The sequence below is a fragment of the Lycorma delicatula genome, chromosome 3 (assembly GCF_047948215.1).
Source record: "Lycorma delicatula isolate Av1 chromosome 3, ASM4794821v1, whole genome shotgun sequence".
Taxonomy (NCBI): domain Eukaryota; kingdom Metazoa; phylum Arthropoda; class Insecta; order Hemiptera; family Fulgoridae; genus Lycorma; species Lycorma delicatula.
The window spans coordinates 103,718,876-103,738,537 of record NC_134457.1 but is presented as its reverse complement, the minus strand read 5'-3'; the positions used below and the strand labels follow the sequence as shown (position 1 = coordinate 103,738,537).

General features: G+C 28.2%; 1 protein-coding gene and 1 long non-coding RNA gene across 2 annotated transcripts in view; one reads left to right on the top strand and one right to left on the bottom strand.

Annotated features, from left to right (window-relative positions):
* LOC142320943 (uncharacterized) overlaps positions 1 to 19,662 on the bottom strand; it is a 382,023-nt gene that overhangs the window by 106,265 nt on the left and 256,096 nt on the right. The gene's annotated exons all lie outside the window — the stretch shown is intronic.
* Positions 1 to 19,662, top strand: part of LOC142320942 (zwei Ig domain protein zig-8-like) — a 761,401-nt gene that overhangs the window by 508,426 nt on the left and 233,313 nt on the right. The window contains exon 3 of the mRNA XM_075358930.1: positions 15,186 to 15,364. Within this exon, the coding sequence (XP_075215045.1) occupies positions 15,186 to 15,364 (179 nt within the window). The remainder of the gene's footprint in view (positions 1 to 15,185; positions 15,365 to 19,662) is intronic.

Genomic DNA, 19,662 nt, shown 5'->3' with positions numbered 1-19,662 from the left:
TATAACTGAATAATTAAAACGAAAAGTATTTTATGAAAATTGGTTCAGCTGTTCTCGAGTTACAACGATAATAAAAAAAAAAAAAAAGAAATATATATATATATATATATATATATATATAAATGATTAACTAGTTGGAAAGAGCGACTTAAAGTATGAACTTATTAATTGAAAAGTTACAAAATTAAACTAAATATTTTAGTAAAAAACGTAATTTAAACTGATAATTAATTCATTTTAAATATAAGTTACGCATGGTAAATTATTTTTCTTAATTTTTCCTCGTAATTTTACTGTAATAATTCTGTTCAACGAAAAGTGGAAGCTTTTATTAAAAAAGAGATTTATTAAAAAAATGTTTTAGTAATCTAGAATTTCTTCTGGCTTACAGATTAGGCCTCTGAAAGAATAAATAGTTACTCATTCACCAGACAATTCAGAAACATTATTATTTATACACTTTTTTAATTTTTTAATCAATTATTGCAGTAACAAGTAACGCTGTTCGTTTCAAGCTCCTTCAATAACTAATTTGTAAAATAGAACTGGATTGCAGGAAACATTTTAACCGAAAAACAATATTATTATTATTATTATTATTATTATGTTACCTTTCAAATAATGAAAGATAATTTTATAATTATTCCTTGAATCAGTTTATTTCAATAAATTTCGGTACGGAATTTCTTTTAAGTAGTGTCTTGATAACAAAACAGCATCAGGGCCTTTACAACTATCTGAAGACTTAACTCTTTTGACCACTGTGAATAACATTTGCAATAAAGAGTATAGATGAGTATAACACAAATCAAAAGATTTTATTCATTTATATATATATATATATATATATATATATATATATATATATTAAAATTAAAAACCTTTATTTTACACCTTCTCTTTTCAACAAGACAGTAAAACCACGTATAAACTGAAAGAATGGGTACTTGAGACTAATATCAAGTATAAAGTAACTGTTACAGAACAGATGATAATGAAATGAGAAGAGATGAGGAATGAGAGTGACGTAATCACGTTTAATATAAAAGAAAATCTGAAGTAATGGAACACTTTTCCGACTTAATCAATTTTTACTAGGAAATTTTCTTCTAAAAATACCGGTAAAAACGAATTAAGAAGTTCAAAAAGAGGGATGTAAAGGATTTTATGTTTAATTTCTAATACAAGAATTTAAACGGACAGCTAAACGATAAATGACTGGAAGCAACTTTTATATTGTCACTAAAATAAAGTGACAAAGAGATAATGTTAAAAACGAAAAATGTCAAGAGTAAGTAAGCAAAATATTTTCTGTTATATTACTGACAGTCTCTTGTTTTCGTTTTCCTAAAACTCTTAACTATAAACATAATTTAAAAGTAATAAAAAAGGAATGGTGAACAAAGACTGTTAGTATACCTCATTTTGTAAAACAATATGTAAGGAATAATGTACATAATAAAAAATTTTATTTTATTTTATTGAACATCAAAGTTAATTTTTACGAAGACATACCTGACAATATAACCCACCGGGGTGGTCTAGTGATGAACGCGTCTTCTCAAATCAGCCGATTTGGTAGTTGAGAGTTCCAGCGTTCCTGTCCTAGTAAAGGAAGTTACTTTTATACGGATTTGAATTCTAAATCGTGGATACTGGTTTTCTTTGCTGGTTGGGTTTCAACTAACCACATATCTCAGGAATGTCAATATGAGACTGTACAAGACTACACTTCATTTACATACTGTAAATGAAGTGTAGTCTGAATCTAAACAAATTATTCAAACAGTCTCCGACCAGAGCGAGGTACATCTTTGACAACAAAATTTTTGAGAATGAAAACACTTGAACCAGCTTTGCACCAAACTTACCTAAACTTACTTATTAAAAAATTTATGATATTTAGATACATCGTGTAATATTTTACACGATGTATCTAAATATCATAAATTTTTTCTCAGTCAGAGTCACATCCTTCCCTTTTTTGGAATAGAATTGCAAAATCTATCAAATTTCTTCTTATTTTAAAAACGCAATAACTTTTAAATGAATAAAATCCTAACCTTTACTGTAACCATAATCGTTCTAAAAATACTCAGTGAAGTTGAATTTTTAAAAGCACGCAGCTTTTTTTTAGATTTGAAGTGTTACGAGAGTTATGCGATCTAAAGTCGACTACCGGGAGAATACGAAGAAACTACTTCTCCAACCCCAGTTAATCTACAAAACATTTACATTTGAATTACTAAAGTATGATTAAGGTTATTAAATGTCAGTAATGGATATATTATAGTATGTAAAAAACATCTATGGTAACGTATTAGCAACTTGGTCTTTCATAAATATGCTTTCAGTTTCGAATAAGAGTAATAAAAAGAGTGGAAATAGGAATAAATATTGCAAAACAAAATAATATTATTTTTAATACTTTGATAACAAGTATAGTACTTGTTTAGTGATTTTTTAGTAATTGTTCATTTTCTAGTTTTCTAATAATAAATTACCGTATTTAATTTTTATCGGTCACCTTTTTTTAGTTATTTTTCACAGTTTAAATTAATTGTCAGTGAAAAAAAGGTTTAAACCTATTGTCTTATTCACATGAATACTTACAGATTTATATATATGCATACATATGAATAAGATAATACCTTATAATAATATTATAGAATAAAATAAGCACGAGTTAAAATTTCGTGGAAGAAATGAATGAAAATATTCTAACTTTTTCCTTCAAATATAAGTAAAAGAACTTCATTACTTCATTACAAGACTTGTAATTAAACTCTGAAAGGTCAAACGATATTCTTAAGAAAATTAAATGTCATCTAAAAAGAAAAAGAAAGTTATAAAAGTTGTTAAGAGGAACAAAAATTTTAACGAAAATAAAAACATTTTTCCTTAAATTTATTTTGAAACAAAAAATCTTCAAAGCAATAACCTAATAAAAAATTATTCCGTGTTTAAAAAATAATTGAAAAGTATAATAATTATTTATGGTGAATATATTTATTTTAGGAAAAGGGGATAGTTCTGCTTCATATTAGTGATAGATATCTTCAACTGATAATCAATCATTTGAAATTAATTAACATTTTTTTCCAGTTTATTAAATTCAATAAAAATTAATTCATTATTTCTTATAAATATAAAATCATTAAAGTTAAAATAAAATGTATGTGAAATAAAATTATTCAAAATTACATCTTCAATGAGGTGTTAATTTGAAATTATTCAAGTACAACACGCATATTTAATTAAGAGAAGGTGAAAGAGAATACTGGAGAGTACAGAATTCCCTGTTTGGTAAGTAGTAAAGAGCGAAGGTGAATAAACGACCCCGTAATTAGTGACGCTCTGTAAGGTAACGCATAATTACACATAGTCGGAAAACCCAACTATATATACATATATATGTGAAGTACCAAAGTGAAAATTCGCCAAAGGTGGATGAAGTAAGAGAGATATTAAAATTTTTCCTTATAAACTCTTTTTCCACAAGCAAGAATGAGGGAGGACTACTGTGATTCTCTCTCCTAACTATCAGATATGCAGATATAATAATTATAGAGAAATTCTTTAAAAAAAAATTATGAAATATAAATTAGAGCTTATAAATTATATAGAGCTTAATAGCCAAGAATTTTAATATATACATATATATATATTTAGATTTAATATAAAGTGACAGAGAACTGGCGTAATACGATAATCACTTCAGTCAATATGCTTATTTTGCTTTGCTGCCTCCGGATGAGTAACGGAGAACAAATCCACTACTAGATTCAACTATCTCTTTGGTGAAAAAATCCGTAGGAGGATCAAACTTACATTCACAGAACAGGTGTAGCTAAGGAATCAACTATATTGATAAGGAGTGCGTGAAAGGTGAGTTAGAACGATCTACCCACAGAGAAACCATATTTTGAAACAAACAACTCAGAGATTAAAGATTAAGTAGAACTGGAGAAGAAACATTTTGTGGCAGAATCATTTAGATAACTTGACTAAACGACTCATTAGTCGTACATTTAGATGACCATGTTCTGTTAATTTGATGATGCAGGAATATGCATAAAGTAAAAACTATAATGTAGGATAAATGGCTACAATAAATGAAATGGATATTTCAGGATATACACTATACTAAATATTTTGTGAAAATAACAATATAACAAAAGAGACAGGAGCGGAAAATATTTTAAAATACTGATATTATATATAATTGACGAGAAAAGAAATTACTTCCACTTTGGATCTAATTATTTTAATGTACGTATTAGACTTCACTCTGTTAGGATAAAGTTTAGTAAATATACTTAATAAAACTTCTCGTAGAATCTGATTAAACAAAATTATATAGTTTACTAAAATTAACTATAAACATCAACACAAAAACAACACATTACCATCAAAATATGAGACATTATGAAGGTTTATTTCAAAATAAGTAACGGAAAAATTTTTAACTATAAGATCGTTATGTACATTTTGCAGGTGAACATCCCATTAACATTTTAACGATTAAAATTTTTAATTTTGTTAGTATATCTCATTCAAGTGTTTGACCCAGTTTTATAATCAATCTTATATTTTGTTGGTTTTATTAAATATTAACAATTAACCCTATTAACAATTCTAGGGCAACAGTCAGTTTTTATATTGCTATCTTTTTGGTTTTTGATGAAAGACGTTCTGACAGCTTGTGAAACAAGCCAAGAGTATCCAGTTTTAAAATCAAAACCTCTCGGTTGAAACAATTTTCCAGGAAAGTAATTAGACACTATTATTTCCATTTTAATTACAATGAAGAATGACATAACTGATTATCTTATATTATGTGTTATTATATTTATTGGATATTGACATTTTCTTCTTTTTTTCCTTTAAGAAAAAAATACTTTAGGCTTTACTACAGTTCATAAAATGGGAGGATTATTCTGAATAATCATATTTTACGTTGAATTAGATTCTGTAGGAATTTCTGTTATAGACAATAATACGCTGTCCATAAACTTTTGGTTGAGAAATCGAGATAGAGAGAACAAGTGAGTGAGAGGGGGTGTGGGAATGTCCTTGTTCATATCATCTTATGTATCGTAGCAATTCAAAGGTGAAGATAGTAGTATCGTGAGGTCCTTTAATGTGTATCTATCTTCCTCGCTATTCCACTCTCTCTCACTCTCTCTCTCTCTCTCTCTGATACACGCGCGCGTGTGTATGAGTGAAACACTACTCTAAATTTTCCCCTCAATGTTCCTCCAGTAGGAGAAAAAAAAATTATAAAATTTATGAAAAACTTTCTGGAAATAAAAAGAATAGAAAGACGATTAAAATATAAAATAAATTTATTGTATTTCATTTTAAACCTCCCTGAAAAATATGAATTTTTGAAAAAATATTTTGATGAAACCTAGTCGAATTTAGGCGCACTTATCCAAGTCCACATAAAATTCAATAACATATAAGTTTTCAGTTCGAAGGGGAAGTGAACGTTAATGCCACAGAGTATCTAAGCCACTCTCTATCCGTGAATTTTTTACATTAAGCATGTATTTTGCTGCAATAATTATATTCATTTTGGACTAAAACAGTAACACCTTACGGCAACGACCCTATATCTACTTCTCCAATAATGGTAATTAAAATAATCAATGTCTAAGTTTAGGCCTAAAGTTAAACCGGATAAAAAGTCTGTTTAGTGTACTTTTTGTAAATATATACTTTAATATGTAATATAGTGGTGTGTTGTTATGTGTAATTTGACTGACGAAACGTGCTGTGAATAATCCATTCCCTGATGATGCTTTTACATTGATGCGGCAAAACATGAATGAAACAATATTCCTATGACAAATGTATGTACGACGATAATACAAATTATACATGCAATTTTATTTGCACGTATATATTTTATTTACATTAATAGAAGTCATATATAATATTTTTTTATAAAATATAAAATTTAGAGAGAATAATAACAGTGCTAAAAATAATAATGTACGAACTAAAATAAAATCAATTTAATCAATTAATACAAATAGGTTTTAAAATAAAATATATTAAACAACTGAGAACTTAAAATAACATATGTACTACAAGACGCTGATTCCTTATTATTAATGCCAACGTTAAAACAAATTTATGAAACTTCTATTTTTAATAAGTATGACAACTACTTAAGACATTTTTAAACTATGGTATTCCTTCATTATAAATCTATTATTGTTTGTATTAAATGTATTTTATATATTCTTTCAAATGATATATTGAAATAATTTTGTAAAGGTAGAGTGTAAAATTGGTTTTTCCTAAATTACGAATTTTATTCTTAACATCCTAGTTAATTGTATTTTGACAGCATATTGAAAAAACTCGATTACAAATCCAGTTACAATAGCTATTCAGCCTCAGCTCTAGGATTTATAAAAAAGTGACGTCAAATTCAATCGCAACTTCCAAACCGTGGCAGGAATTCGGAAAGAACGGTTCAACATAGCTACTTTTAACTAGACGTGAACTAAAATCCTTTTAACTTTGTTTTTTTAATCTTATTTCTCAACTGCTACACTGCAGGTACGTAGAATTTAACTTAATGCTCAGTTAGATAACGACTCACACATTTTATAAAAAAAATAAAATTAATGTAGAATTTTTTATTTACTTTATGAAAGCTATAATATTAATTTATACAGTAAGTTTAATCGTAATTATAAAAGATGTAAAATTGTAATGCTGCATGGAAACGATCGATCTTCACCTCATATCTTTTAGGTTGCACAAGCAAGGCGGCAGGATACCGAGCTCAACTATCTATTGCCGATTTCACGGTCCAGTCGACAAGACCACAGAGGAGTTTCACCGCTTCTCTCTTTCCCTACAACCGCCCTCCACTCCATCATTTAAGAGAGCTTACTACTACGCTTTAAAGGCACCCTATACTAAGAAGAGAACTTATATTTACATTTCCCGCTTTTTTTTAGGAAACGTCTGCAGTCAACAGCTTTCTTATTTCACAACTATTAATTTTAAATGTAGCTGCAACCACTTTTACAGACGCATAAATAACTAACAGAAAGAACATTAGTAAAATGTTGTATGTAAAACACACCCATAGCATTCTTGTCTATTAATAAATAAAACGGGATGTAGTTTAATTTAATTCCTTAGTTTAAAATTTATTAAACTTAGATTAAAATAATGAAATAAATAAAATACAGAATAACCTGGAATAACTTTTCATTCGTTGCTAAATATGATAAATATTATCTGTTTGCATTTAGAATTTGGTTATGTATTATAATATATGAAATTTAATTTATTTCTGAACAATGTGAAATAATTAAGAAAAAACAAAATTTGTATTAAATATTATATGAGCATATTCATTATATTTCACGAGTTTCAGTATTAAAAAATCTTAGTTTCTTTACATATAGTAAAGTAAATTTAGTCTCAAAAGTTATAATTTTTCTTAATCAACAGTATATATTTTTTTTTGTTTAAGAGAACGATTCAATAAAACAATGATAAAAAATTTAATAATATTTTTTATATTTAAAAAATTCTATAATTTAATATTTAATATAAAAATTTAATTAATTATGTTAAGGGTTAAGAAAAAATGAATTCATAAAATTAAATGGTAATGATATAAACCATCAGTATATTCTTGCTTTGCTCTTATTGATTTTATTTAAATAAAATATCAATTTATGAATTTTAGTAATATCGCAAAATTATTAGAAATCAATTTGCGTATTTTAAGTTAAATTTTATTAAATAAAATAGCGTATTACTAAAGAAAAAATAATTTATTTATAAATAATTTTTTTGGTATTGGATAAATGCAATTTATATTGTTCAATTTTGGCAATAAGCCAAAATTGATCATCAAGAAATATTTTTAAGCACAATCTAAACACAATTTAGTAGCTGCGAATGGCAAAATATTCTACGATATATATATATTCTAAACTGGAATTAATTATTTATTTTTGTTTGTAATCTAATTATATTTATTTAATTTCTTAATTGCCATAATAACATAAACCTATGCGTTTACCATTTTAAAAAATCAGTCAAAACAGTTTTCAGTATAATACTAACTTATGAAATTGGTTTTTCCATAAACAGAATCACAAGGTTAAACTATTAGATATTAGGATAAATAATTTCCAGCGTTCAAATCCTAGTAAAGTCAGTTAATTTTACACGGATTTGAATACTAGATCGTGGATACCGGTGTTCTTTGGAGATTGGGTTTCAATTAATCACCCATCACAGCAATGGTCGAACTGAGACTATACAAGACTATACTTCATTTACATTCATACATATTATCCTCATTCATTTTCTGAAGTATCTGAACGGTAATTACCGGAGGCTAAACAGGAAAAAGAAAGAAAGTTCCGGCACCTTCAATATCATCTTTCCTTTACATCTTATTTACATTAATGTGTTTTCTAAAATAATGTCTTGAAGGTGCGGTCCTCCTCAATGGTGCGGCGCGATGGCTTAATCCGGTAAATACCAGAATTAAGTGAACTAAAATGAAACTCTGAGGCTATAAGAGGGTGACAAATCTCGTTTTATGGACACTTTTGGTTCAGTCGATTGCAATCAAAATGGGAGGTGCACAGCTTGATTATACAGCAATCCTAAATCCAAATTGTCAACATCCTACGGCTAATCGTTTTTGAGTTATGCGAGATACATACATACATACGTACGTACAGACTTCACGGCGAAACTAGTCAAAATTGATTCAGGGATGGTCAAAATCCCTGTCCGTTGAAATCTGGAATCCGAAATTTTTCGTGATCACAATACTTCATGCAACGAAATAAAAATATAATTTTTCATGATAGTTGAGCATACTAGAATTTAATTTAGTTTAATAAATTTATTTACAATAACTTCGAAAAAACATCCAGATACATGCCAAATATTTTATTAAAGATCTTAAAGACATACGTGTAAAATTTTAATAATGATACAGGTTGAGGCTTCAACTAAATGCAGGATGTAGTACATGTTATTACATTTCTTAATTGTCTGAATTTGTTACCATTTAAATAGTATTTCGATTAGTATTTCTTAGATGATAAAGCAATTTTCTTTTTTAATTTTGAATTTTAATTGTGATAGAAACAATCAAAACATTATGACTGTGATATAAACATATTTCTTACTGTAAACTAAATATTATCCTTGCACTAATTAATTCTTGAAATGTAAAAATAATTTGACTTGCGTGTAAATTGTTTAACCTTTCGTTGTTTTTTTCTAACCAATCACCTAACCAATATCGAAAGATTTCTTAAAATCGAAAGAAGCTTTCTAAGAAATATCCATGGTCCAAAGGTAAAACAGAAAGGATACAGACTGAAATCCAACAAGGGGATCTACCAAAATCAAGAAGATCTAGAAACAAAAAAGGTTAACTTTGTACAGGAATGTAACACGATGGACCCAAACAAATTAAATTTAAAAAAATTTCGATAAGTTGTGGAACATGAAAAACAAATAAAATTACCTAAAATAGAAGTTAGAGTACCTTCAAAGGCTTGAAAGAAGTGAGCTGTTGCAGTAGAGATAACTTCGGAACAATAATTTACTGAATAATAGTTCTTGTTGTAAAAACTGAAGTATAAACAGAAAATGGACGGATGAGCAAAAACGAAACCATACCGATGAAATGAGAAACATGTGAAAGAAGTGGATATTTATGTTCTAAACATAATTTATTTAAATAAATAACTTTTTGCATAAAAAAACATATAATAATAATAATAATAATAATAATAAAGTTTTTTAATAAGTATTTCGAATTAATCCAGGATTACTTTATCTATTTTACGAGTTATAAGTTGTTTGTAATAGTTTATTTCATATTTTAATTAGTTGTGGCATTAGTAGTTAATTTAAATGCACTGTTCTTTGTGTAATTAGCAAGTTAATATACAGTGTTTAATAATAATCATTCATTCTATAATAAAACCAGTTAAATGTATTTTGCTTTTGATTAATATAGTATAAAGCACTTCATATGTTTATTTTTGTTTGGATAATCTGTAACTTTATTAAAAAGATATATAAGTATATATATATATATATATTCAGATATTCAATTAGCTTTTTGACAGTCATCGGCGAAAGCCTGGGCCATGACCCCTTCTGGGAATGTAAATCCCAAAAACACATCAAATACCAGGTTCCACAGCAGGGGACAGAGAACAGAACCCTGCGGGCTTTTCCTGGAGACGAATTTTTCCACAGCTACGTGCGCGTCTTTAAACAGAGCCATTAGATTGGACAAATAGTCACGTACACCGGCCTGCAGGGCTACGGGAACATCGCGGCGTTAGCAATAGAGGACAGAACTCCAACACAAGGAAGAAAATGCTGCCTCTATGCCAATAAAAATTACCAAAACATATTTACAGTCGGCGCTTTCCAACTCTACAAGAGCATTAATCTGGTCAAATTAAAATTGTTGATACTTTATGCTGCTTCCATTCTGGATAAAGTTACGCGATTTCTCGAGAGATTATGGGTGGAATAACTCACCGCTGCCTGTATGTAGGTTTAATATACTCCTTTGCAGAAAGCAATTCTTTATTGTTTTTGTTCATTTGCGGATACCTTTTACATGGTTTTGATAAGTGACTTAATAGTTAAGTCCCGGCCACTTGTACACTTAAAAGAAAATTATACCTTCTTTCACGGTGGTTTTCGATTAGTTTTGCCTAAACTCTTACTAGATCTATATTAGGATGTGGAAAACATCTGAAGTACTACGTCTTTAATAAGAGTCACTACGGACAAAAATATCAAATATTTTACTACACGATTCATGTGAATCAGGCCCAACCTGAAATGCTTTATAAGACTTTATTAGAAAAAAAATCAATTCAATTTTTTCAAATATTAGAAAACATTTTTTTTAAATACATTAAATAATTATGAAAAACATTTAACTGTAAGTAATTTTTTAGATTTTTAAACTTCTTTTAAAATTACGTATTAAATATTATGAGTCCTTATTTACCTGTTTTAATAGTAACTTAAATACAATATAGTGTCCGATGCCTAAAACGTAATGAATACATAAAGGAATATAGGTTAAGAAGTTAAAACCTGGATAAAAATAAATTACGGAGAAGAGTTTCTGAGCTTTAAGAGCTTAACTGCTTGTAATGTCTTGATATTAATAACACACTTTTCTTTTGCTTCCATAAGTTAAATGAACAGATAATTTATCAGGAATTGTAGACGTTCTACGTTAGAAAACACACTTTGTACAATGTAAAATATTACGTCTTAATGGGGTCGACTTTTTATGCTTCCTGTGTGATATCAGTCATTTTGTGACTTGCATTAATAACTGAAATAAGGCAAGTCATCAGAGTTAAAGTTATATTCTACGAATAAACCGGCCATTTCTACACTTAAAACAAAACAGCTGTCTGCAAGAAACGTGTGTATGACAAGGATCTAATTAGTCAACTATGTAATTACTATTTCGTATTTTCCTTCATTATTCATAATTTAACTGTATATTATCAACGAAATACAGATAGGATTAATGTCACTGAAATGTTACTAAGTAAGGGAAATTTGACGTTTAATAGTTGTGTAAGACGACTTAATTTTAAATAGAATTGAATTGGAACGTGGAATATTTTTAATATTTCTAATTCCATTTATAGTTTCAAAGTACTAAATAATTTGACAATTTACAACGAAAATATTTTCGAGAAATTATTATTGAATTAAAAATCAACATTTTTAATTTGGTCTTTATTAATAGTAATTTATTTTACATTTACTTTAAATAAAAAAAGAAAATGATACAATCAAATAAACACTCTAAAACCTGCCTTTAATGCCAAATTAATAATACGCTATTACGAACATTTACCTGTAAAAATGTTTGATTAGCTTCAAATATTCTGGTATTCTATATTCGCATTTTATCGATGTAGGCCTACAGTAGTCCGTGTACCTATCATAATTTTTAAATGTGTTTATATACAGTATTAAAGGTGTAAATAATACAACTTAGAAGTAAGTTATACAAGTGTGTTATTTTTTCTCTCTAAGTGAAAGTAACCTCCTTACTAAGTTTTTGTTAAATTTACAATTTTTAATTAATGTATAGTTAGTAGTACGTATGTGCTTATCGTGTCCGACAATGAATCATAGTTGTTTTCCACCAGAGTATATGCAGATGATATACCGGAGGTGACAAAAAAGTCAAGCAAATCCGGAATTTTCGTTAGGTCGGTAGGCTAGTATATCGGTTGGAACCCCGATAGGCGTAGATTCAGGACACACCTCCTCATCATTCTATCCCTGTTGGTTGTCAAACGGGTACACGCAATGGGTCTTTCGCGTTCCAGCCTCCTCTGGCAATAAATGTAGAACCCAGAGTCGCAAAGTAATCGGAAAACAACTCGTCAGTTACATTATGGCGCGGAGGGCAGATCACCCCGGACAGCCTAATATGCCCCAACCGATCTGTCATTTCAACCGTGGTTGCCTGAATCTGATCAGTGCAGAATCCCGGAAGTTGGTGATGCCGCGAGAACTCTGAACCAGAACCGCGGTTCCTTCATCGGCCCTCCCATTTGGGTGATTCGTAACATACACAGAATAACCATGAATTCTGAGGTCGTTCCGACCAGTAGAGTGCGTTTCCAATCAATATTACGTTAGGGAATTAGAAACTCCCATAAACCCTACCTCCTCACGCCTAGAAAGTAGGCCGTTAGTGTTCCATGCTGCGATTCGTAGAAATCTGCACAACATATTTTGGAGAGCACCTGGGTGAGCAAGGCTGTCAGACACTCAATTTGTTGAACCAGGAAGTCTATATTTGATGAAAGCCTGACCAACTTGTCCACAATGCCCTCACTAGCACGCTCTGCTGCCGCAGCATACGTTTTATGGAAAGATTCAGGCTTCGCGTTGATATCCTCGGTACTCCACGACCCAACGAAAACCTTTTTATCACCAAGGGCCGGTCACCCTGAGAGTTCCAATTCGCCTTCTGCCTGTCCTTTCTTTACAATATCTCTTGATATACTTTGCAGCCTCGGTAGTTTGCCGGGTGATCCGACTGACACAAGGCGCAAGTTGCAGGAGTGCTCCTTCCTTCCTGGGACAGTCAGCTGTCCGATGGCCTTCTCCACTTTTCATGCAGTGAAAGGCCTCATATAATTGTTTTGTATGAAGGCAAGTATGTTTGTGATGAATTTAGAACAGAACGAAACACTACGCAATATAGCATAAAAATAACTTTTAAGTAGAATACTCAAACACACTACTACTTCAAACAGGTAACTACAAAAAAAAAAAAAAAAAAAAAAAAAATTGAATATATTTTATCATCTGTTTAAAAGTAATAATTATTGGCATAGAATACGACATTAAATAAATTATATAAAACAAGAAAAAAAAAAGATTAAAAGAAAATTGCTATTAAGTAACAATTCAATATTCTTAACGTAATAATTTATTTTATATTGCGGAATTGGGCATACTACATATCTTCTAAGAACGCTCACATCAGAAAAATTATCTATCCGTTACTAAAAATTAAAATTAATTTTAACCAGTGAGATACTTTATTACTTTAGTATTTAATTTTTTTATTCTTTTCTCTTTTACATCTTTAAACGTTAATAATTTGCTGATGACTTCCAAATCCAAGAATCCTCATACAGCCATTCACAAATATTCACAGAAAATTATTACCTTGGAAGCTGTAAGACTTAAAGAAGAAGAAAATAAAACAGTTTCGTATAAATCTTAGCATGTACGACTAAAAGTAAATACCAGTGGTTCAAGTATAATATGAAAAATGTATACAGAATTAAAACGAACAAAAAATTAACTAACATAAATAATGAGAAAAGGCCTAGAGTTAAGACCCAACTTAATCCTTGACAATCTGTGGGTAAAGTATTTCAATAAAAAAGAAACATGCTAATACCAAACAGAATTATTTCTCAGACTCGTTCAATAATCCCTACAAAATGAGGAAGGTAATTAGGATTAGGTAATTTTACCTAATAAGAGGCATTAAAGTAACGAGCTACTGTGTCCAGAGAAACAGGTTCTTTAATCTAACATCCTAAATCCCTGAATCTAATATAAGTTACTTGAACATATTAGTTACATCATCACTGAAATATTATTACACTCACTCACTGAATCTGTTCAAAAAATAACTTCATATAAAAACAAAATGCCTTAATCCATACAAGGGAGGGAAGAAAATGTGGATCACTTCGCAGACTTTCCAGAAGTCTAATACCGGTTGATATCATGAGTTACTTTTGCCGAAGAAATTATCTAGAAAAGATGGAAATTGTTGCACTACAAAGAGAAAAGAAAAAGTTCTATTGTATAGAACCGCAGATCCTTTAAAATCTGAGAAAATAATCTACCTTCGTCAACCGACTTCAGGCACGTTGTCCGGCTTTGACAGACTACGTTTTCCACAAGCGGGAAATTGTGAAGATGTATTCTTCATCTTGAAAATAGGTCACTTCTACTGTATGGATATCGTATTTAGATCATACTGTAATTATGCTGGTAAAAATAAGAAGCAAAATTACCGAAAAAAAATAAACATTGTGTCAATACGAAGTCAGAGATTGAGAAGCGGTAATAATAATAATAATAATATATGGGATGAACAAACACTTAATGTGCAACGGTATTTACTAGGTGTTATTATTACGGGTTTAAATTGCATTAACAAAAGTTACAATTTACAAAATATTTATACAAATTAATATTTCACTTAGGAATTATTCCATCTTTAGAGAATAACGTAAAACGTTGCAGGAGTATAGGATTTGATGAACGGTTATGCAATATTTTGACTTATCTATTGGTAACAGTTTAATATTTTCTGAATTTGAATCCTTCAAAGGTATAAAAAGGAAATATCGATGGATTCATTTTTTTGAATTCAATAAAATCTTATATAATTTTTTTTTCATAATTTGTACGGAACCGAGGTTTAACCATTATACTTACATTAATTTTTCTTATACACCAAAGATTTATATGATGATAAATAAATAAATTTTAAATTGTAGTCTAAAAATAACTAAAACAAGAATGAAGTTAATAATTAGCATTTTTTTTTTAATTTTATTTTTTAGATTCAAGGAAGTTAGAAGAAGCAGACTGGTGGAATAGCCTCGAAGAAAGAAAATGGCCTGATTCGACATCATTACCTGAGCACATCGTCTTCCTATCGGAAAATTCAACTATAGTTACTGCACAAACGGGCAGTACACCTATTCTCCATTGTGAAATCGAAGGAGTCATGGAAACACTTGTAAGAGCTAACAATTTGATACTTTTAATACATAATAAGTGAAACTAATATTGTTTTATCATTTTATTATCAGAACAGTTATAGAAAATACAGGTTTGAAAAAATAGTAAAGAAATTGAACAAAGGAAGTAATTTCATTTTTCGAATCATCAGCTGATTACTTTGATATTCTCTGTTTTTTTCTTTCCTATGTTGAACTTTCAACTTCAACGTATTTCCTATATTCTACATCCTTAATTGCCTGTTTTATATAGATTAATCTTAATCTGTTTTATATAGACCAATCTTTGTTTTCATTCGCAGTTTGTACTTTCAACATGTTCTACTACCACTAAATTAAGTAAACCTAAAATCAAAATAAGTGGCCCATCAACCTAGTTCACCACATTAAAATCTTATCATATCGTATCTTCTCGATCCACTTTATTTTTAACACCTTTCTGTAACAAGGCATTTCAAATGGGATAAATATTTACTTTTTGATTTTCCTGCTGTGATATTTCGGACTAATAAAATGTTACACTGAACACAAACATTTTAAATAATTTATTGTTAGTCCTTAAATGGATATTGCACTCTAATATAAACTTCTCTTTTGCATGAAAGCTCTATTTTCTTTTGTTCTTCTGCCTTTGATGTCCATTCTTTGTAATTTTACCTCCAACTTAAATATTTGTATTATATTAAATTCTATTATTAGTAACAACATTTTCCATTATTCTCCTTGTTACATTTCATTAGCGGTATTTTAATCATACTAATTAACTCTCCTATCAAATTTTCCTCTTAGCAATAAAACTATGCTAATAAATATTTACATATTTTTGAAGTTTTTATAATTATGAGATCTGTTTTAGATACTAGGAGGTTTCTCTTACGTATAAAAGCTCTCCTTGATTATGCAGTCTCCTTTTGATCTTTACCTTACACTTTCGTAGTTAGTAATTTTATTCTCTATGTAGCAATATTTTGTAACTTTAGTTTTTATGTGCAATTATTTTTATTTTTAATCCTTCTTCATCTACCATTCTATCACATTTCTTTACCTTTTTTATTCTTATTTATTTTCGAGTAATCAAAATAGATTTACTTTCTCTTGTAGAGAGAACCACCTTAGAGATACTGATCTCTCTTTAAATCCTATTTAGCTCCTTCTATATAAAATTTGAAAAGAAAAAAGGGCGTATTACTTCTTTCTCTTACTCTTATGATCAGTCTTTCTTTATCTACTGGTGTTATAAGTACTTCCTGATTCTCATATAGATTATAAATATGTCTTATCTCCTTACGTTTAAGACAGAGGTTTTTAAAACTTTAATGATTTTATTTGAAACTATATTATGAAATGTTTTCTTCAGTTATAGGAATTCCATACAATAACTTGTTATAACATTACTCATTTTAAAATTTTCATCCATCTAAACGTAATTTGAGGGCCAGATTGATCTCATTTGTAACCAGTTCTTAAACAAAACTCGTTGTGTTTTTTTTTTATCTGAAATAACTTCTGACTGTTCTATTTATATTTTTATTAATATTTAGTTCAGTAATATATTCAATACGAAAATATCGTAATAAAAAGAAAGGACGATATGTTAACTGATGGTAAGGTAGTTCTCACATACATTTGGCAAAATAATATTACATTCTTTTTAATAATTGACGATATTACTGCAATCTCACAAGTAAATTATATAAATATTCAAAACTAATTTTATAGTTTTTATTTACTTGGTACGTATGAAATATAAAAAGTCATCATTTAACCATCGCTCTATACATTTTTCTATGTATATGGATGTGTAAAGGTACTGGTGATACTAGGGGTATCTAAGGATAACCAAGGACTGACAGGTGTTTGCTGAAAAATGAAATCTATACATTTTAATTATATCTATAAATTGTTGGTATAATTTGCCTAAAATTACCTACAGCTACCTTACCGCTATCTTATCAATTTTTCTTATCTCCAAATCTGTTTGATTTTTTTCAACAAACAGTTATGAATTTCTGTCCTTGATTAAAGTGCTTCTATTTTTATTATCAAACTGAAAGTTAATACAATGTGTATACCAAAGAAGATGAAGTTAAAATATTTTTTTATATTTGTGATGTATTAAAAAGACTGAACCCAGCACGAATAAACACAGATACGCAAACATTAAAGTGATTGCTTAACCGAGCTACAAAGTTATTAGCAATGTATTTTAGAAGTATCACTTCTCCCGGATATAAATAAAAACATGAATCATTCACCTAACACCTACATTGTCAACAATTTTATTATATTTTTTATGAACAATTTTAATAATTACTCTTTGAAAAAGTTATAAAGTTAACGACTATTTATTACGATTCAAGAGCTTATCATGAAAATAGTTTAATAAAAGAACCAAGTTTCTTGCTTATTTTATAAAACGGTTATTACATAAAATAGAACAAAAATTGAGTGATATTATTAAATGCAAATTAAAAAGAATATTTTCTGAGCTTAAAAATAATGTAATAATGCTTGTAAATGAAGTTTTAATATAAATTAAATTATATTTAGCTTATATTAATTCCTAAATAGCGTGTATTTTAGTTATCGTTTTTTTTTAGTTTGCTTTAAATTCGTAAACTGTAATTTATTTATTACTTTACTAGTTTAATCTATTTAATTAAAAAAAACAAAAAATTATAATGAATTTTTTATTTTATTTAAAATGTACAAAAAAATAAATTCCATAACATTACAGAGTATTGATCCATGCGTATTATTATAACGAGTAAAATTTCAAAACATAACTAAAATTTGGTTTAGAAAGATCCCGTGGTTATTAAGAATAAGGATTCTTTGGTTTTCGAACATCTATTACAAAAATTAAAATTTTGTCAATCAAACAAGATTATTTGATGATAATGATATAAGAATTGATTCTATTGTTAATAATAATTTCAAAAAATATACTCTTAGGTTACAGGAAAAATTTATCATAACACAACCCGATATGAAAGTAAAATACTCGTAGAATCAATATTATACATAATTTTCCATATTAATTGAGGCTAAAAAAGTTTTGAATATAATTACAAAAATTTAGATTGGTGTATATTGTATTATTTTTTTTTAAGTTGTGTAATAATTTTTTATAAATAAAAAATTTCTTTCTATTGTATTATTCAATTCTGATAATATTAAAACCGCAAAAATTATAAAATAATTGTTTATTTTTCACAACGTTCCTAACAGCATGAGAAGAATGGTAGATGATTTGCACGACTTGATATTATTGTAATTATCAAAAAATTAATTGTCAAATTTTTCAAATTTACTCTGTTTTTTACAAGTTATGTTTAGTTTGCGATACTCTCAGCTACCACCATGCGTAACAAAATGAATTTCAATAAAGAAAAACAAAATTATTTAATTCAGTCTGAAATTTTTTGCTTGTAATTCTCTTTCATAGCTATCCGATCAAACGACTGACGGCATTTTAATTAACAAATTCAAATTGTCTATCGATTATTGGTATCTTTTGTCTTGCTGGTTGTATTGTCAGACATAGTTTATACAGATTGATTTTTAGTTTCTGTACAGAATTCATCGATGTTTTATCTTATTAAAATTTTGCATTTAGTTTTTATAAGAAAATTAAATTAATACATACCACGAAAAAAATAATATTTTATGAAAACAATCAGCTTTCAAAAAAAATTATAATTAAATATATTTCCAACTAAAAATGAATGTGGTTTTTCCATTAAGGTATGTAACGTAAAATATTTTAAAATAATTTTCACGCAAAAGAACTAAAATTTATGTTAAATTTTACTATTTTTATTTTAAATAATTGAAATTCAAATAAATGGTTGTCATTCTTTTAAAAATTGACCTCAAGTTATTTAATGTTTATCACTAATTTATTTAGATAACAATATACCGAGAAGGTTTTCTCTTATTTCGATTTATACCTACAACTCAAACGATTAAATTAATTTGAATATTAAGGAAATTTAAAATACAACTTTTTTATCATGCGACCAAACGCTGCTTAAGTTATTTTTGACTAAATAAAACTTACAGCTATGTTGTATACAATCAGATTTCGTTAAATGTTTTTTTTTTAACTGCTATTCAAATGAAATTAATTAAAAGAAATAACTATTGCTACTGAATAATCAGAAAATAACACGTCAATTGTAACTAATAAAGAAATAACCCTACCTTAATAAGTTTTTTAAAGAATACATTCGTGTTTTTAGTAGTAATTACTTTAAACATTACAATGTATGGTAGAGCTGTGTACAATGTGTAC